At 33.1% G+C, this 22762-nt stretch overlaps 1 protein-coding gene across 1 annotated transcript in view; it reads right to left on the bottom strand.

Annotated features, from left to right (window-relative positions):
- LOC114331463 (uncharacterized) overlaps positions 1-22762 on the bottom strand; it is a 195105-nt gene that overhangs the window by 130963 nt on the left and 41380 nt on the right. Inside the window, exon 4 of the mRNA XM_050661799.1 lies at positions 3038-3252. Coding sequence (XP_050517756.1) covers positions 3038-3252 — 215 coding nt within the window. The remainder of the gene's footprint in view (positions 1-3037; positions 3253-22762) is intronic.

Genomic DNA, 22762 nt, shown 5'->3' on the forward strand with positions numbered 1-22762 from the left:
TGTACTGCATTTTCAATTTGTATTTCTGTTTTAAGTGGCAAATTTGTTGATATTTGTTCTGTTAATGCACTTCGGAATATGTTCCAATTTGTTTGGTTATTGGTTAGGACTGGAGGCGTATTTCTGAGTATGACTTTGGAGTCTAGGTCAATTAGAATGGGAGAATGATCTGACGAAAGGTCCCAGCATGATTGTATTGCTAAGTAGTTAAGAGAGATACATTTAATCACACAGAAGTCTACGAGATCTGGTGTTTTATTTGGATCTGTAGGCCAATAAGTTGGTTCTCCTGTAGATATGTGTTGTAGATTGTTTCCTATTATCGACTTATATATATCATATGTACATATAGATGATTTTATATTGTGTACTTATTACGAATATTTTGGGTTTCCGTATGTTCAGATCCAGACTTGCTTTCTTACAACTCTCAACGACACTCTCAAGTAATGTTTGCAGATTTTCTTGAGTAGAAGCTAGGAGTACTGTGTTGTCCGCATATCGTAAATTATTGATGACTTCACCGTTCACAATATTTACTGTTTGTTGATAGCAATTATTTGGATCCCGTCGCGCGGCTACAGACAAAATCACTAGTTTTGAATAAGCTTGTAGAACACGTAAGATTGGTTCATTAACATTAAGTATAAGAATTTTTTGATTTGGCCTATACATATTTATATATAAAAGGTTGTATTATTGGGGAATTCAGCAAATTTTATGTGAAAAGAGATATATATATTTATATATATATATATATATATATATATATATATATATATATATATATATATATATATATATATATATATATATATTATTTTTAGACAGCAAAGCAAAAACAATCCAATACCAATCCTAAACCAAATACTCTATAGGGCAAATACCCTAACGTATTTTCATTTTGATTATCTTATTTAATGCTAGGATATTCAGATGTTTTATATTAGATATTTAACCTTACCTAATAAACTATATTATGTGTGGTCTTCCGTGGTGAGGAAATAAACAAAAAAGAGAGTTTTCGGCGGTTTTCCAAAATCCACAACTTATTGCCATTTAATATACAAATAAATTACAATAGTTTTAATAGTTATTTATGATATAAGTGTTAAAAGTACAATTTTAAGGCACGCATGTAAAAGTTTGCAGAATGAGCGAAGCGAATTCTGCAATTCACATGAATGCCTTAAAAATGTACTTTTTAAAACGTATATCATACAATATTTTTTCTACAAACGTTATAAATTTATAAAATACAATATTTTTGTTAATTGCTGAACCCATGAAACCTATGACCCGTAAAAGGTAGAACTGGTTGTCTACACTCGAGGGGAATGTCTAAAAATTCTTAGGGAAAATATTATACCGTTACATTATAATAGTTATTTATGACACAATTCGTGAAGTATACTTTTTGCGAACGATTTTTACGCGATTTTTAGAGCACGAGCGACGACGATACAATATTTTATCTACCATAAAGAAATAAAAAAAACTGTAACTCTTCGTCACTGGAATTCCTTTCTATTCTACAATTTTTAGAACTTTCACATTTAAAAATACTAACTTTTTCAAACCACAGAACTGTCAAAAGTCATTGCTCATATTGTCATCACCATGACAACGCGAAAGTTAAGGATATTTGATTATCTGAAAGTGTGCCAAAAAACTCATTGAAAGTGTGCGAACAAGCAAATTCCATTTAAAATACATTGTCACTTCACGCATACTTTGAACCCTTCACGCACTGCTATCTATAATGACAGTTTTCACAAACTAAAACTTATACATAGTATGACATAGAGTAGATAAACTTGTTTTTTTCTACAAACGTGTTAAAAATGCAATAATACAGTTTAAATTAAATTTTAAAAAACCTTTTAAACCACCTTTTCGAAGTTGCGCAAGTTGTACTAATAATATTAATGTTAATAAATGAAATATAAATATTTTGACGTTTCACAATTTGACAATTCACTTTTAACTGCAGTGCGTTAAAAATTTTAAAGCACTGGTGCCTTAAAGTCCCACTCCTATGAAGTGCTAAAATAGTTATTTATGAAACAGTTCGTAAAGTATGCTTTTTGCGAACGCACGCGATATTTCGAGCACGAGCGACAGCGGCGCGAGTGCTATACATCGCGTAAGTTCGCAAAAAGTACTTCACGCACAGTTTCATACAATATTTTATCTACTCTACCATAAACAAATATAAAAACTGTAACTCTTCGTCACTGGAATTCATTTCTGTTCTACAATTTTTAAAACTTTGACATTTAAAAATTCTAACTTATTTCAAACCACAAAACTGTCAAAACTGTTGTCGTAATTTATTGCTTATTATGTCATCACCATGACAACGCGAAATTTAAGGATATTTGATTATATTTATGAAAGTGTGTTAAAAACAGTGCGAAAAAGTAAGTCCCATTTAAAATACATTGTTACTTCACGCACACTTTAAACCCTTCACGCACTGTTATCTATAGTTACAGTTTTCACAAACTAAAAACTTACACATAATATGACATAGAGTAGATAAATTACATTTTTAACACGGTTGTAGAAAACATTTATTAAATATATTCTCCAAGAGCATTAAATACTCTATGGAGAATATATTTAATCAATTTTAAAAGTATTGTAGGTAATTTATTTGTATATTAAATATTAAATGTCAATAAGTTGTGAATTTTCGAAAACCGCTGAAAACTCTCTTTTTTGTTTCTTTTTCTTTAAATTATATATTATTTTGTTTCTATATATTTTACAAGAGTTAATAATACCTTAATAATAGTTTTATTCTGTTTTTATAGGATTATGCAACATTGAGTATATAAAGTACAATCTACTCATTTGCATTATACATCATCTCGAGCTTAATAATTGTTCTTCCTTGTATACATTAGCATATTTCGTACTTAGAGATAAATTTCATCCTCAACGGTATCGTGTTTCCAATAATGGACAACAAAGCACCTACTTATATACTTGCCAGATTGGCTTATCACCAAGAGTGCAAAGTTCAACAAACCTAGGGCTTCGCATCGGTGAACTGTCCAATACAAGCCGCTCTGGAGTGTAGGCCCAGGCGCCGGCGTCCACTGCATGCTCAAACACGTCACTTCTTCGACGTGTCGGAGCAGGTCGTTGTCGGTAGGAGCCAAGCCGGGAAGCCACGCCGTGTATCCCATCGGAGAGCCGTCGATCCACTCAAAGTCCGTGGATGCTGTGGATATGGCCCCTAACCTGAGATTGAGTTAAAGAAAAATTTGATTATAGTTTGGACAACATACAAAAAAAAAAACTAAAATTTAGTTATTGGTATATGGTAATTTTTAAAACATTAAATTATTATTTTAGTCCAAGTAATGAAGCTTAAAAGAGGACAAAACCTCGCAATTTTTACAGAATGGATCGATTTGCTTGAAAATTTGAGAATAAGTAGTGGATAGTCCAAAGATCAAAATCTATATCAGGCCGAAAGGCGCTTTTACCATGGGGGTGGTTGCCACCCCATCTCGGGAGTGGAAATTTTTTATTTTATTTTGACCGCAAAAGTTGATAAACACATTCATTCTAAGCAAAAAACGTTCTATACATTTTTTTGATAAAAGTGATAGTTTTCGATTTATTTGCTATCGAAAGTGTTGGTTTAAATCGAAAAAATCATTGTTTTTGATCAGTTTTCTGCTAATAACTCAAAAAGTTTTCGACCTATCAAAACAAGATTGCTTAACAAAAATGTACCTTTTGAAAAATAAACAAAACCGATTTTTATAATTTGCTTTAAGACCAATAGTAATCGAGCTATACTTTATTATATGTTAGCTCTTCTTCGTAAAATGCTAAATATTGTAATTTCACAGTCAAAAGACGGGAAAACTATGCATTTTCCGAGGATAACTTGTTTAAGCTAATTTAAAGTAGTTAAAAATATCTATCTCCAGAAATAAAAAAATAGTCCCTAGCTGAAAAATTAAGTGACATAGTAAAAAGAATGCCAGTCCCTATTTTTTTCAGCGAAAAAGTGATCGGAAACTTCCCCCTGCTTTCCACCCTAATTAAAATTGGTCATTAACCTTATTTGGTCTTCTTAATTTATGTATTATTAATAGGTTCTATACGTTTGACCGGCTTAGAATGATTGGTTTAAAAAAAATGAGTTACAAGCGAATAACGAATTTTTGTAGTTTGGTAAAAAATACCCTTTTCTTCAGAATAGAAAGATTAGCATCAGAGATACGAAAAAATATTTAAATATAAAATTGTAGGTTATTTAATTCCCAAGAACTTGGTTTGCAAAAATTTTTTATACAACAAAAATTGAGTGAGCTATTTAAAATTAAAACTTGTAATAACATGCAATAACCATCTTTACCAACCCTTTCAAAGTCGTCTCTTTTTGCGAATAAAGACTTTAAAAGGATTTAATATTAACAGCCTTATAGGTACTGTAAAAACCTATAAAACTCTTTTTTAACAAACTTTCTAGAATAAAAAATGAAAAAGTTACGGTTAAAATATCAATATATTTTTTAGAAAAAAAAAGGAGATATCCAATTGGAAGCATAATAATGTAAGTTAGTGGTGTTCTTAGTCATCGGCCTTATTCATTCTTCTTTATTTATGTATTATTAATATATTCCGGAAGTTTGACTGGCTTAGAATGATTAATTAAGAAAAAATGAGTGAAAAGCGATTACCGAATTTTTGTAGTTTGGCCAAAAATGCCCTTCTCTTCACAATAGAAAGATTAGCATCAGAGATACGAAAATATATTTAAATATAAAATTGTAGCTTATTTAATTCCCAAGAAGTTGGGTGGCAAAACTTTTTTCTACGGCAAAAATTGAGTAAATAGTAAATGAGTATATTACCGAAAAACTTTGATTTTTTCTATATAAAACTAACACTTTCGATAGCGAATAAATCGAAAATTATTAATTTCATCAAAAAATGTATAGAACATTTTTTGCTTAAAATGAATGTTTTTATCAACTTTTGCAGGCAAAATATAATAAAAAATTTCCACCCCCGAGATGGGGTGGCAACCACCCCCATGGAAAAAGCGCCTTTTGGCATTATATAGGTTTTGATCCTTGGACTATCCACTACTTATTCTCAAATTTTCAAGCAAATCGATCCATTCTGTAAAAATTGCGAGGTGAAAAGCTTCGGTTCCTGGACTATTTATATAAACTCAAATTTTTATACATTAACAAAAACACTCATCGCAAAAAGTATCGCAAAAATGTATTAAGTCTATAAATTTTGATTAGTATCTCTTGACTTTTTTAGAAATACCAGGGAGTGAAACGCAGGAGTATGTAACAGTGGTTTATTCCAGTAAAATAAAAATCAAGACTAACCGGTCAAAAAAATTAAAATAACAATTATTCAACAAAAATGAAAAATACGAATCTACGAAATAGTAAATTTCAAAAACAAATTTAACATTTTAGTATTAGACTAGGGCGGATCTGTTATGAGTTGGATGTAAGAGGTGGCATTCGGATTTTGCAGATAAATTAGGTGACAACTTCAACAATAATAATTGAATTGGACTGACAAAAGGAAATAAAGATAATTGAATTTTGTGTAATATACGACTGGTTAAAAATGTCTTAAATTGTTACCCTTTCTGCAAAATAGCAATAAATAGAAAATAAGGAGGCAAAAAGACTGTTTTTATTCAACGTTTTTCAACCAGTTTGGTTGCACTTAGACCCTTCATAATTGGCTTAGAAAATTCCTACACCATTCCTACACCGTCCACCAAATTTCATTAAAATCGATCTAAAAGATTTTGCATAATAATTTTGCAATCTAAATTTTTTTTTAAAAAAGTTCAAATTTTTTAAAAACTTTCTGAAAAAAGGTAGATTATTTAGAAGTATGCTATTTTTTTACATATAAAGAGGTTCTCTACCTATCTAACACACTTTACAGCATTAAAGTCGGATTATTAAGGCGGCCTAAGCACTGTTTTAAAGTTATAAATAATGTTTTGGCTTATAAACAAATACAGTGAGGACGTTTGAATTGTAGGCTATTGATTATGTATTTTAGAAAGGAATTACAACGTTAACGGGTTTTTATTTTTTCATATAGTCAATGGACCTCTAAATAAGAAAAAACCGCGGAGTGCTACCATTTAAAGAGGTGCGTTTTTGAGAAAGGGGTGAATTAGTCCCTAGGCACAGGGCGAATTATTATGAGTTCTATGCACTTTTGGTGCAAACGCGTCTACAGGAAAATTGTTCCAGGTTAAGTCTTCTATTGAAATATTATATTTTAAAGTCAAAAATATTTTATTTTCCAAAAATATATTCAAAAAATATCAAGAAAAAAACACGAAAGATAGCAACTTTGTTTTTCGCCCCATAACTTTTTTCTATGGGGATATAGGTATAGGCATTGCTTCAGAAAAAAAAAGCTTCCATCCTTACTCTTTAAAATGACGTTTGGTAGAAGTACCCTTGATTTTCAGTTTCCAAAATATGATTTTTTTAAATTCACCACTCACAGCGATTTTGCGACATTTTCCTTGTTATTTCCTAAACATGGTTTTGCAACTTTTTTCTACGTAGCGTTATTTTATAGCGTATAATTATTTTTAAGCAAGATATGGTTCTTAAAAGTTTTATACTTTTAATGATTTTTGATATATTTGACGATTTTTTTAAGTTTCACTTTGCTTATTGTATATTTAGGTATATATATATATATATATATATATATATATATATATATATATATATATATATATATATATATATATATATATATATATATATATATATATATATATATATATATATATATATATATATATATATCTATATATATTTAAAAACATAAGATGTAGATCTTTGAAACACACTCAGTGAACCAAAGATCCAAGGTTATTGGTTTAACGACCACTCGTATGAAATCAAATAGATGAAATAGAGAATGTGGAAAAATCCCCTTACGAACAATTCACACATCCACCATTTCGGGCTGGGAAAAATTTTTTTTTTCGAATAGAATCAAAGATCCAAACACCAGTTCTTAGAAATGTGTTTCGCCCTCTTCAACCTCTCTGGGCTCGTCGGTAAAGACAAGAGGTTGAATATCTTTAGACACATTCTAATCAAAAAACAACATTCGAGACCTAGACATAGAAGGTGCGTAAGTCTACGGCAAATCCGACAATGACAGTCTCAAGTTTTAATTCCCTAATTACTTAAAGTAAGTAAAATATATGTTTAAAAACATAAGATGTAGATCTTTGAAACACACTCAGTGAACCAAAGATCCAAGGTTATTGGTTTAACGACCACTCGTACGAAATCAAATAGATGAAATAGAGAATGTGGAAAAATCCCCTTACGAACAATTCACACATCCACCATTTCGGGCTGGGAAAAATTTTTCGAATAGAATCAAAGATCCAAACACCAGTTCTTAGAAATGTGTTTCGCCCTCTTCAACCTCTCTGGGCTCGTCGGTAAAGACAAGAGGTTGAATATCTTTAGACACATTCTAATCATATTAGTTCACTGAGTGTGTTTCAAAGATCTACATCTTATGTTTTTAAACATATATTTTACTTACTTTAAGTAATTAGGGAATTAAAACTTGAGACTGTCATTGTCGGATTTGCCGTAGACTTACGCACCTTCTATGTCTAGGTCTCGAATGTTGTTTTTTGATTAGAATGTGTCTAAAGATATTCAACCTCTTGTCTTTACCGACGAGCCCAGAGAGGTTGAAGAGGGCGAAACACATTTCTAAGAACTGGTGTTTGGATCTTTGATTCTATTCGAAAAATTTTTCCCAGCCCGAAATGGTGGATGTGTGAATTGTTCGTAAGGGGATTTTTCCACATTCTCTATTTCATCTATTTGATTTCGTACGAGTGGTCGTTAAACCAATAACCTTGGATCTTTGGTTCACTGAGTGTGTTTCAAAGATCTACATCTTATGTTTTTAAACATATATTTTACTTACTTTAAGTAATTAGGGAATTAAAACTTGAGACTGTCATTGTCGGATTTGCCGTAGACTTACGCACCTTCTATGTCTAGGTCTCGAATGTTGTTTTTTGATTAGAATGTGTCTAAAGATATTCAACCTCTTGTCTTTACCGACGAGCCCAGAGAGGTTGAAGAGGGCGAAACACATTTCTAAGAACTGGTGTTTGGATCTTTGATTCTATTCGAAAAATTTTTCCCAGCCCGAAATGGTGGATGTGTGAATTGTTCGTAAGGGGATTTTTCCACATTCTCTATTTCATCTATTTTATATATATATATATATATATATATACATCCCGCTATCATTATGTCATCTTTTCATGTTGCAGTCATTTGGCATCACCAAGAAATACTATCATTTTCGAATTTTAATTCGTGTATGTTTGTTGAGCGCATTTTTTAACACCCTGTATCGTTCTCAGTTTTCTAAAATTTTAATTTTAAAAATTTAAATTATATACAAAAATTTTTACACTTCATAACCATTTTGACTTCCACCACATAAAAATGTGTATTTCCCATCATTTTGCCGCTTTTCGACGTTGCCACGAGTTAAAAATACCGATCTTTTGAGGACAGGTAGAAAAGGTCTATTGTAAACTTAGAGGATGGAATATTTTGGTAAAATATTCCATCCTCTCAGATTATAAACTACATAAAAGGTAGGTTCTTTACCTGTTCAGCTGGATTACCAAGCAAGGGTCTAAATATTTTACGAGTTGAATTGTGTTTATTTGATTTCATCTGTTAAATTAAAATTTCTCATACCGACTTAAAATATTTGTTTGAAAAATTCATTTTATATTTTCGTTTAATTTACTTAGGGTTTTTGGTCAGAATTTTTGAAGAAACGCTTGGTTTGACATAAAATTTGGGACACGTACCTATAGCTAATATGTTAAAGAAAAAAAGTGATATTGTGCCGATATGTGCTTTTGATCTGGAGGTGAGTTTCGTCGGTTATAGGGTATGAAAACAAATACGTTCAAATAAGTCCGGAATTGGATAAACTGACTAATTCTAAGCAACTTCTATTTTATAGCGTTTTTCACTAAGTCAATACTTTTAGAGATATTTGCGAGTGAATATGTTCATTTTTCAACAAAAAAAAAAAACGTTTTTATACGGTTTTTCGCAAATAACTCAAAAAGTAGGTACTTTATTGAAAAAAAATTAGCAAATAGTAAATATAGCTTATAAAAAAGTGAAAAAATGGTATATGTGTCAGGTCTGTAGACCCAGTAGAAGCAGAGTTATTGCTAAGCTTTGTTTTAAAACCAAGAGGAGTAGGTAAACTAAATGGCAGATTCACACCCAAGAAAGTCACTAGAAATATCATCAGATAAATCTTCTTTTTTGGTTGATCATATCGGCCTTTGACGGTAATATTGACTAAAAATCTAAAAATAAAAGGAAGAACGCAGAAAATACAAAAATTGCTGATAAAATAAATAAACTGACCTATGAAATGCCAATAGTGTCAAAATTTGATAATGAGTAAAATTGCCTGAGGTTGTACCAATTACAAACAAGGTGTACGGCGCGGGAAATTTGAATGACTCCTCTTGTTTAAAAACAGACTATAGTGAAAAATAAGCTCTTATATCTCAAATTCCAAATCAAATATTTTAACGTGAAATAAAAAAAATGAAACACTTTTCTGGGAAAACTTATTACAACTTTCTTAAAGTGTTTAAGAAAACGTTTATTTTTATTTTTTTTTTTTAAGTTTCCAGCAGCAAGAGTAAGCAGGTTACGCTCAAAATACAGTTGTTCCTTTTTTTTTTGGTTAAAAATATTCTAAAAACTCCCTCTAATTAACAGCCCAAATGGAATTAATCGTTACCACTTCACAAGTAACTTTATGTATTGTTTGTGTTTGTAAGTTTCATCAGTTCAAAGTGCTTATTTGTGGAAAAATTTGGTTTTAAAGTAAATTTTTTTAAATCTTTAATTTTGAAAAAAAGACTTTTGTCAAAATAACTTAAAAATTATTAGTGATACCAAATATCTTAAAGAGTAAAAAATGTAGGTGTTGCTTTTTTAAATATTTGGAATTTTTTGATTTTCTGGAAGACAAAAATTGGTTAAGATATGGCTGTTCAAAATTTGCATATACATACTCGTGACTAGTGATTCGTGCGAGGCCTTTCAACAAAACCCCTTTCAAAAATAAGCATTTTGAACCAATGCAACTTACAGATCATATACAGGGTTTTCCCGAAAATAGTGCGTTCCTTAAAGGTATAGATAGAAAGCACAATGTAGAGCAAAAAAGTCTTATAACATTTTATTCTAAATTCAGCCGTTTGACCAAAAAACGAAAATACATTTTGATATGCAAATTGATACTCAATTAGTAAATAAACAAGGGGTCCCATTAGATTAAATTTCACAGTCACAGGTTCTTCTACGCCATGTTGCCAGGTCATATAAATTTATGAAAATAAAAATTTACTCTTATGGAGAACAACGTAATTTTTGTTGAAACGGTTAACTTTAGGAAAAAATGTTACAACACTTTTTTGTTCTAAATTGTGTATTATATCCACACCTTACAGGAACGCACTATTTTCGGAGACACCCTGTATAAACAATACATTTATCTAAAGTAACGTGTGAAGCGGTAACAATTAATTTTCATGACTTTCTTTTGCCAAAAAAAAGGGAACGATTTTATTTTCAGCGTAACTTGCTTACTTTTCACGCTAGAAACTGTTTTAAAAACACCAAAATAAATTTTTTTTAAACACTTTAAAAGAGTTATGATGAGTGTTTCCCGAAAAGTGCTTTATTTTTTTGGTTATTTTACGTTGAAATATTCGATTTGGTATTTGACGAATAAGAACCTATTTTTCATTAGCTGCAACCCTGCTTCTACTGGGTCTACAGACCTTATACTGACACCTCTTTTTCATAAGCTATATTATTGCTAGGAATATTTTCTTCGATAAAATATGTACATACTTACTTTTTGAGTTATTTGCGAAAATCCGTCCAAAACGTGTTTTTCTATGAAAAATAAACATATTCACTCGCACATACCTCGAAAAGTATTGACCTAAAACTTTTATAGAACAAAATTTGCTTAGAATTAGAATTAGTCAGTTTATCCACTTCCGGACTTATTTTGCACGTATGTTTTTCACCTCCAAGAAGGGGTGAAAGTCACATCCAGGACAAGAGAACATATCGGCATAATCTCACTTTTTTCTTTGGCATTTTAGCTACGTGTGTGCCAAATTTTATGTCAATCCAAGCGGTTCTTTAAAATCTGGAGGTTTTGCGATATTTTATCGTGAGTGAATGGAATAATAATTATTACAACGGCAATTATTGCCGTTGTCACTTTTAGATAAGAAGTCATTATCACAATGATATAGTCAGGTTAACTGAATTGTATAATTATTGTTTTTATCATTAAATGTGAAAACCTAGAATTATCCATGTCTGTCCGTCAATAAACACAACTCGTCTATTAGTAGGACAGAAAGAATGACAAATAAGGTGTCAAATGAAAGCCTATAACCAAAATATGATATTACATGTGAGAAGTTTGACCTCGGACTGCCTGTTCCAGAGTTGCAACCGACAGTACTGTTTTAAATTCGTCGAAATAGTACAAACTATTGGTCAACACGACTAAGAAAGACCAGAACAAATACATACTTCCGGTTTCATGCCTGTCTGTTCGTCCATATCTGTAGGTGAACAAAATTCATCCGTCATATCAGCTGACAAAAAGTTACACGAAGGGTTCAAATATCGACTGCCGGTTCAACTTCCGGTCACTTTTTGTGAAAAATTAGAACTTACGATGTCCAATTGCTTGTTACAATTTTTTTTATAAGTGTTCTACTCTATCTATTCTGACTTTTCATTAACTTACTTAGATCACATATAATTTAATACAGTTTTGATGTCAGGGTCTTCAAAATTTATGTGGTGAGTTCCGGTATGTGATGAATGAAAAACGACTCCATAAGCAGAAGAAAAAAGTGTTCTCAAGACCTAAGACAATACATCGACTCACAAGAGCGTTGTGACAGTAGCAAAAATTCGAGTTGGGGTTCTAATTACTTTCTCATGCGGCTTACTCTCCTGACTTGGCCCCCTCCGATTATTAAGTGTTCCCAAATCTGAAGAAATGATGGGCGAGTCACAAAGTTTCACAAAAAAGCGAATATTTCGCGAAATGAACGTCAGATCGAAAAACTAAAAAATGCGTGTTCAATATTTTTCAAAAGTCTATCGAATGATACCAAAAACGAACCCCCACGGAAAGGGGTGAGGAGTAAATTAAAAATTTTAAATACGAACCCTGCGATATTTCGCGAAATGAACATCAGAGTGCCAGTGTGTGCTTTTTTTCTGGGGATGAGTACCACCCCCTTCTCGAGTGTGAAAAAATATAGGTCCAAATAAGTCCGTAAGTGGATAAACTAATTAAATTCCTTGTAACTTTTGTTTTTAGATAGTTTTTCGCAAATAAATCAAAAAGTAAGTATTTGATCGAAAAACTATTCCTAGCAAATATAAAGCTTATAAAACAGTAAAAAAAATGATGTATGTATGAAGTCTGGACACACAATAAAAACAGAGTTGGAGCTAATCAAAAGTTGGTTCTTATTCGTCAAATTCCAAATCGACTAGTTCAACGTAAAATGTCCAAAAAATAACGCACTTTTCGGGGAAAACCCGCCACAAATTTTTTAAAGAGTTTAAAAAAAGTTTTATTTTTGTTATATAAAAAGTATCTATTCTATCACCATCAGCATCAAAAGTAGACCGGGCAGTATCGTCGCCCCCGCTAGCGAAATTTTTCCGATTCGATTTTTTTGCACAAACTTACTCAAAAAGAGGTCCTTATAACATATCCAAAGGGTGCCGGGCGGTGCATTGGTCGAAAAATTGTTTAAAAAATTTTTTTGAAACAAATTCACAAAAACAATTTTTTCATTTCGAACAATTTTTTTTAGATAACTTGTGTCATTCTGGGCAAAAAAGGTGTCTTGCCATTTTTGTTTAAAATTGATTGTTGTCGAGTTATATGCGATTAAAAATTTGAAAAATGCGAAAATGGCCATTTTTAAGTCTTAATAACTCGATTAAAAGTTATTATTATGAAATTAAAAAGTGAGCAGATCAAGTTTCAAACCCTTGCTTCAAGGTCCTTAAGAGATTTTTGTCATTATTTTATTACAAAGCTGTTATTTTTAATTATTAATAATGAGCGCTATAGTCCCGGATTTATCGTCGCCCCTGTTAGTGAAATTATTCCGATTCGATTTTTTTGCACAAACTTACTCAAAAAGAGGTCCTTATAACATATTCACAAGGTGCCGTGGTCGAAAAATTGTTTAAACAATTTTTTAAACAAATCCACAAAAATAATTTTTTCACTTTGAACAATTTTTTTTTAGATAATTTTGGACATTCTGAACAAAAAAGGTCTCTTGTCAATTTTCTCTAAAATTGATTGTTGTCGAGTTATACGCGATTTAAAACCTGAAAAATGCGAAAATGGCCATATAACTCGACAAAAATCAATTTTAGAGAAAAATCTCAAGATACCTTTTTTGCTCAGAATAACCCAACTTATCTAAAAAATCGTTCGTAATGAAAAAATTATTTTTGTGAATTTGTTTAAAAAATTGTTTAAGGTGATACAGTAGCGATCAACAGGTAGCCAAAACGCGTTCCAAGATTGCGGCTGTAATTTTGAATATTTTTTCAAGATATTTGGCACACGTATCCGTAATATAATAAAGAATGGCGGTACAGAGCCCAATTTGAAAAATATATTAGGTAATATTTGAAAATTATTCTGTAATTAAATACAATATTAAAAAAACGAGCCTGTACCGCCATTAAGAAGAACAAAAAAATACACTTTCTTCAAATAAACTTTTTTATCCGATGCCTAGATTTTGTGTCATTTTGGAACTACTAAAATGTTTTATTTCATTAGTCCAAAACAAAATTTAAATTTTTTAATTCGACAAAATATTTCCACGCACAGGCTGTGGTCTGTATTAATTCGAGAACCAAGAGAGACAGCTCATTAACCGCCTTTCATTTTTTCTTAGAAAATAAACGATCTCTACACAAAGTACTTATAGGATAATACGCCGCCGTTATGAAATGATTGTAGGATGTTAAAATGACGAAGGATGTTTTACCCGGAAATCCGAATTTTATATACTTTTGTTATATTTAATACCCTAATAGCACACGACGTCCTTTGGACGTCCAAAATAGGTCAATTTTTGGTCCTAACGTCCATGGACCATAAACGGACGTCCTTTGGACGTCCGACGCTGGACGTACTTCGGGTGTACTAAATATGTACGTCCTTTGGACGTCCGGCGTTGGACGTCCGGCGTTGGACGTCCGGCGTTGGACGTCCTTCAGGTGGACTAAATATGTACGTCCTTTGGACGTCCGGCGTTGGACGTCCTTCGGGTGGACTAAATATGTACGTCCTTCGGACGTCCGGTGTTGGACGTCCTTCGGGTGGAATAAATATGAACGTCCTTTGGACGTCCGTACTCGGACGAAATACGGACCTTTTCCAATCGTCCATATTGGACATATTCTACCAATAAGGGGATTAAACAGCAAAATTATTTAATAAAATATTAACTTAATTATGTTAATAAAATAGTTTAAATGGAAAAGATTATAAATCATATTTAATTCAAAACTGTATATGTAGTTTAATATCTAATACATGTTTTTGTTTTTATGTAAAGTGTGAAAATCTGATCGGTAAATTATTCGTTATGTCCACTCTACATCAACAATAAATTGAACAAGAAATTGACTAAGTTATTCAAGGCCAAATTTGACGAGTACAAAATGTATGATTTGTAAAAGAAAATGAAGGAATTTGATGAAATAGAACAATTGGATATGTTTTATTTTGTCAAATTTCTTTATTTTCTGTTTATTCACGGCAAAATTGGAAGTAGAATTGTGTTTTGTATAAGCCAAATTTGACCTTGAATAACTTGTCGTCAATTTCTTGTTCAATTATTGTTGATGTAAAGTGGACTTTATAATGTTTTATTATTCCCGTTACCAAGATGATAGAAGTTTGGTGGTTAATTCTAATAAGCAAAAATATAATTTTTATCAATGTATCCTTACTACAGATGAATATTGAGAGCATATTTTTGAAGTTGAGCGTACGTGTGCCCAAAATAGGTCCAGTTTTAGTCCTAATGCGGATGGACTATAAATGAACGTCCTTCGGACGTCCGACGTTGGACGTACTTACGTGTTGAATAAATATGAACGTCCTTTGGACGTCCATTGGACGTCCATTGGACGTCCGTGCTCGGACGTCCGTTGGACATTGACATCGATCCGTGAGCGTCATCTGCAAAGAAGAAAATCACAAGCCAGGACAACCAATCCAAATAGTGAGTGTTTCAAACTTTTGTGTTGTGTTGTCAAAAGTTTATTTAATTATTTATGTTTTTCCTTACATACTTACATATTTTTTCAAGCTTTTTGGTATATTTTTCATATTTTTTACTATATTTCGATAAAAAAATTCTTCGCAGTTTTATCCTAATCAACATCATCATCATTCTATCCAAAAAGGCAAATCGCCAAAATCGCAATTTTATCATAATATGATATGTATATTTGCATTTTACCACATTTTTTCGATGTTTTGAAACATTTTTGTATATCTTTTGTGTATCTATCTATATTTTGTATATCACCCCTCCTCGGGGTGAAACTCACCCCCCAAATTCACATACTAATTTGTAAGTACACATACTTTGTAAGTATGGAATAAAGGTTGCTTAATATTAATCAGTTTATCGAAGTCCGGACTTATTTTGAACGTTTTTCACCCCAGAGAAAGAGTGAAACTCACCCCAGGGCAATAGCACACATTGGCACAATATCACTTTTTTTCTTTGGCATGTTAGCTATGCGTATGCCAAATTTCATGTCAATCCTTTAAAATTTACAGCAAAAACCATCAAAGAATGTAGTAATACTTGTTTTCATGAAGTCGGTGATAGAGTTTGACAAATCTTTATGGTTGTTAAATATCTTTTAATTTGTGTATTTGATTTTTAAAGGTAGGTACTATATACGTCCATTTGGCACAATAAAAAATAACCTTCGACCGGTACATATTGCTTGTATCGATGCTCGGTGCATTGTTCAGTCATAAATTTTACCTGTCCCTATAGCGTCGGCCGTCGGGTCCTATTGTAAATTATTATAATAATAGTCCGTCTCGGTATTTTATTATTTCTGTCATAAGTATCTCTGTGGAAATGCAAATGCTGCTTGTAACATCCCAAAAACCAGCTCTACTATTAATTGTACTCGTATAAATAAGTGTATAATATGTACCTACCTACTTATTTATTGTATTCATTTATAGACCTGGATCCCGCGTAATAAAAAAAGTTGATTAACAGCAAGCTGAAAATTTGTTAATAGCTTCACGGTGTCTAGTCGGACAAACTTTGATGTACGGGAATACTGGAACCGGGGAAGTTTTAATTGTGGAACAGGTTAAAAACTTGGAACATCAGACTACCGAAAACGTTCCATGTATTTTGTCGGACAGAACTTCCAATTGATTTGTTACCATTTCATTAAACTCTTATGCAAAAATCAGACTGCGTACCAGTCTACTTTTATTCTCTTAATATTTTTACTTAAAAAAAGTGTACTACAATCATCTCGCTAAACTTAATATAACTGTTTTCGAGATAAACCCATTTTAAATCTGCGATATAACATAATTTTTTGCATAATATTGTAGTTAAATCCGAAAAATCAACTTAAAACCATAATAATAATTGTGCCAATTCTCATTTATGCCATTTATATTTTTGGAGATTTTTATGGTTTATAAGTTATTTTTCGAGTTTAGCGAGACGAATGTAGTATATATTTTTTAAGTAATAATATTAAGAGAATAAAAGTTTTGATTCGAAAAGTATATGTAATGTAGAGTTCCCTCAGCGATGTGATATAATATTATTAGGTACAGTATAGCTCCCCGTGCATGACAAGCTTATGGAGGTAGCCCATATAGCCTAGGCTATAATATTATTAAAAAAATCACTTAAATGGGACAATGGCTTTAGGAAATTCGAGACATCAAAAATGGCCCATTTTTAAGGTGGTGCGTTAATTTCTTGGAGAAATGTAATTATAATTTAATGTAAATAATCTAATATCCAATAATTGTAAATTAATATAAGATGTAATATAAGTTCCTTAAAAAATATATTTTTTATTTCCCACAATACATTCTCCACAGGTATAAATATCGTCTCTAGACGTCCACCGAACGTCCTCCCAGGACGTTAGATGGATGATCGGCAGCAATACATTGGACCAAACTGGGACGTCCTATGAAGGCCCAATTGACGTCCACCGAACGTCCCTTCGGACGTTAGGTGGACCTCCATTGGGCGTTTGGCAACGTGGAATTTGGACCAAAATTGGACGTCCTGTTAAGGTCCAATTCACGTCCCCTAAGACGTCCGATTAAGATCCAATTTACTCCGATCAAGGTCCAATTTACGTCCAATTAAGGTCCCATTTACGTCCGATTAAGGTCCAATTTACGTCCGATTAAAGTCCAATTTACGTCCGATTAAGGTTCAATTTACGTCCGATTAAGGTCCAATTTACGTCCGATTAAGGTTCAATTTACGTCCGATTAAGGTCCAATTTACGTCCGATTAGGGTCCAATTTACGTCCCCTAGGACGTCCGATTAAGGTCCAATTTACGTCCGATTAAGATCCAATATATGTCCCCTCGGACATTAGATGGACGTCCAATGGACGTTCGGTAGCGCGACATTTGGACCAAAATAGGACGTATAAAGGACGTTCCTCGGACGAAAACGGACGTCCAATGGACGTCCCTAAAGTCCGTGAAGGACGTCCATTGGACGTCCTTGTGCTATTAGGGTAGGTACCTACCTATAATTCTGGTGATTTTTTAAATCCTCTATTGTTAAGAGAATTTACAGCTTTAGCCAAAGTTTTACGATTTTCTAACGGAAATTAACAAGTTATTTTAAATACGCACCAATTATCGATGTTGAAAGGAGTTTTTCAAGTTATAAAAATATTTTGTCTGATCAAAGAATATGTTTCCTCGTAAAGAATTTGGAAAAACACATTGTAGTGAATTATAATCGAAGATATATTTATAGTGATATTGTTGTTTTATTTTAAATAGGTAACTATTGGTAGCAGTTTTTGTAAAAACTGTGAATAAATTGCATATATAAAAAATGATTTTATTTGAAAAATAATAAATAAGATTACTAAATAAGACAGAAAATTTGTGGTTTCCCGAAATGCGCATTTTTTGAATTTTTGTGCATATCTTGCGCATATTTCGTAATTTTTTACCGCATATATATGCGAATATTTCATCAAAATTGATCGCATATAAATCCGCTCCCTAGTCATTGTATTCTGTTGGCTGATTCCAATGATTTGAGCCGCCGTACGACACGTTGGGACCAATGGGAGTGAAGATACGTAACTAATACCTATCAAGAGGTTTACTCAAACTTCTTTTCTGTACTTATACCTACCACTCGGTATAAGTACAAAAAAGAAGTTTGTGTAAACCTTTGCACAACTGTGTAAATACTAAAGAAAAATCTAAAATATTAAAAAAAAATAGTGGAATCCGTTAATCTGTTCTCGAAAAAATTAGCTATGAAAATGAGCATAATTTTCGATATCCCTAACTTTTGACGAGCAGTTTAGCTTAAATGGGGAAAAGCGGTAAGCTTAGACCAAACACCAGTAGGAGGCATTCAATTAATTGAGGAAAAAAATTAAATGGATAACAATATTCATTTCAGTTATAGAAAAGGCATTGCCCCGCTAGAATGGTTGAAATCACAAGTAACAATTAATAGTCCTACAAAAAAGACAGGCGCTTGAAAGTGATAAGACCATTGAACAATAAGCCTGCGAACTGCCTTTTAAACACATTCTTAAAAATAATCCATAACACAATTAAAAAAAGGTTTGTTAAGAAATTCTTTTATAGACTTCAGAAATTCAACAACTTCTCCTGATTAAGTTTAAAAAACGTACGGAATGCACTAAATGAAAAAAAGAAGAAAAAGATTTATCATACCGTTATACTCTAATATATTCTTACGTTGAATATTTGATGCTTCCCTGTAGAGTATAAAACGGACAGTTGTGTTTTTCCCGTGAGCTGCCTTGTTTAGTCTTCTTTGTCGTTCTATTCGTTAAATCCTATCCTCTCAAGTCACAGCGTCAGAAAGCAGTGGGTATATGCAGTGAACGGGAGGCCTATGTCGAGCAGTGAACGTTGGGGCCCTTTCGCGTTTATCATATGTAGAGAAGTCGCTTGTCAAAAACTGGACGTATGTAATCGTATTCTATTTGTTAAATACTCTCACCTAATATGTCATACCATGTGTGTTAATCCATTTTATTTCTACAATTTTAAAGTGTTATTACATGCCGTCATTTTCATTTGTCTACACCATCTTATTCTGCCAGTTAAATCCCATCATTTCAGACGCTGTACGTCACGATTGAACCAATAGAACCGTAGATACAAGACTAAGGCCCTTTTGACATGATGCTGTAATTGATTTTCATACGTCATTGTATTATATTAGTCAAATCCAGTTATTTTAGGTGCTGTACGCCACGATTGGACCAATAGGAGCGAAGATACGTAAATAAGGCCCTTTTGACATATTGCTGTATTTGATTTTTCTGTGTCATTGTATTCTGTTCATTAAACCCTACCATTTGAGCTGCTGTACGTCACAATTGGACCAATAGGACTAGATATACATAACTAGGGCCCTTTTGACTTGTTGCTGTATTTGATTTTTCTGTGTCATTGTATTTTATTTGTCAAGTCCTATTATTTGAGATGCCGTACGTCACGATTGGTCTTATAGGACCGAAGATACGCGACTAAGGCCCTTTTGACATGAGGTTGTATTTGATTTTTCTCTCATTGTATTCTGTTTGTCAAATCCTATCATTTGAGGTGCTATACATCACGATTGGACCAACAGGACCGAAGATACATAACTAAGGCCCTTTTGACATATTGCTTGTTTGATTTTTCTGTGTCATTGTCTTCTATGATGTCTAAGGCATATCTCTGATATGCCCTATTTTTAAATTGGACTTCGTAAGTCCTAGGTTTTCACCCACAAGCTTTTATTTGACACCTCATTTGTCATTCTACCCGGTATAATGGCGGAGGAGTTATATTGGCGGTCGTACGGACCGACAGAAAGAGTACCCAGCTCAAATATCTCACCTTTAGTACCATCCTTGGATTATAAGCTTTCATTTGACACCTCATTTATTATTATAGCTGGTATAATGATAGAGGAGTTACATTCGCGGTCGGACGGACCCACCGACAGACCGCCTAGGTCAAATATCTCACCTTTAGTACCATCCTTGTATTACCAGCTTACATTTGACACCTTATTTGTCGTTCTACCTGGTATAATGACGGAGAAGTTATATTCGCGGTCGTACGGACCGACAGAAAGATTGTCTATGCCAAATATCTCACTTTTAGTACCATCCTTGGATTATAAGCTTTCATTTGACACCTTATTTATCATTCTACTTGGTATAAAGACGCAGAAGTTATAGTCGCGGTCGTACGGACCGGCGGAAAGACAGCTTAGGTCAAATCGCTCACCTGTAGTACCATCATTGGATTATCAGCTTTCATTTGACACCTCATTTGTCATTCTACTTGGTATAAAGACGCAGAATTTATAGTCGCGGTCGTACGGACCGGCGGAAAGACAGCCTAGGTCAAATCGCTCACCTGTAGTACTATCATTGGATTATCAGTTTTCATTTGACACCTCATTTGTCATTCTACCTGGTATAACGACGGAGGGGTTATATGCGCGGTCGTACGGACCGACGGAAAGACAGCCTGGGTCCAATATCTCACCATTAGTACCATCTTTGGAATATAAGCTTTCATTTGACACCTCATTTGTCATTCTACCTGGTATAATGACGGAGAAGTTATATTCGCGGTCGTACGGACCGACAGAAAGATTGCCTAGGCCAAATATCTCACCTTTAGTACCATCCTTGGATTATAAGCTTTCATTTGACACCTCATTTATCATTCTACCTGGTATAATGATTGAGGAGTTATACTCGCGGTCGGACGGACCGACGGACAGACCATGTAGGTCAAATATCTCACCTTTAGTACCATCCTTGGAATATCAGCCTTCATTTGACACCTCATTTCTCATTCTACATGGTATAATGACGGAGGAGTTATATTCCCGGTCGTACGGACCGTCGGAAAGACAGCCTAGGTCAAATATCTCACCTTTATTACCATCCTTGGAATATAAGCTTTCATTTGACACCTCATTTGTCATTCTACCTGGTATAATGATGGAGGAGTTATATTGGCGGTCGGAGGGACCGGCGCACAGATCGCCTAAGTTAAATATCTCACCTTTAGTACCATCCTTGTATTATAAGCTTTCTTTTGACACCTCATTTGTCATTCTACCTGGTATAATGACGGAGGAGTTATATTCGCGGTCGGAGGGACCGACGGAAAGACAGCCTAGGTCAAATATCTCACCTTTAGTACCATCCTAGGATTATCAGCTTTCATTTGACACCTCATTTGTCATTCTACCTGGTATAATGACGGATAAGTTATATTCGCGGTCGGAGGGACCGAGTCACAGACCGCCTAAGTCAAATATCTCACCTTTAGTACCATCCTTGTATTATAAGCTTTCTTTTGACACCTCATTTGTCATTCTACCTGGTATAATGACGGAGGAGTTATATTTGCGGTCGGAGGGACCGACGGAAAGACAGCCTAGGTCAAATATCTCACCGTTAGTACCATCCTTGGATTATATGCTTTCATTTGACACCTCATTTGTCATTCTACCTGGTATAATGATGGAGGAGTTATATTCGCGGTCGTAAAGACCGACGGACAGACCGCCAAGGTCAAATATCTCACCTTTAGTACCATCCTTGGATTATCAGCTTTCATTTGATACCTCATTTGTCATTCTAGCTGGTATATTGACGGAGGAGTTGTGGTTACAGACAGACGGACAGACGGACGTGGATAATACAAAGTTTTCACATTTTTTCAAAATTGGGTGAAAACAATAAAACATGATGCCAGACTGATTTCTTTATGAAAATAATATATACATTCTCAAATTGTCTATTTTTCGTTGTGAATAATATTGTATTCAACAGTGATGCCAAATTTCTGATGCCAAAATGATTGATAATGAAAGTGGGATATACGTTTTCATGTATATAACGGCAGCGACAAAACGGTAAAACACTGAACTAAATGTATATAATATTTTCACTGTACGATCATTTTGGACTCAAACATTTTATGGAATAAACTTATATAACTTAGTAAGAGGTAAACAAGAAAAGCTGATATATTAAAGTAACATCAAGGAATCAAATCTCTAACTACCGAGCTGATTAGACTTCTGGTAGCAAGTACAGGAATAAAGTTATTAAGGTAGTGTAAAGTGGCATCGATATACAGATGCCACTTTGCAAGACGATGCCAAATCGATGGTAAATGCATAATGTATCGATGCCAAATTGATAGTAGGATGTATATATATATATATATATATATATATATATATATATATATATATAT

The sequence above is a fragment of the Diabrotica virgifera genome, chromosome 1 (genome assembly GCF_917563875.1).
Source record: "Diabrotica virgifera virgifera chromosome 1, PGI_DIABVI_V3a".
NCBI classification, from domain to species: domain Eukaryota; kingdom Metazoa; phylum Arthropoda; class Insecta; order Coleoptera; family Chrysomelidae; genus Diabrotica; species Diabrotica virgifera.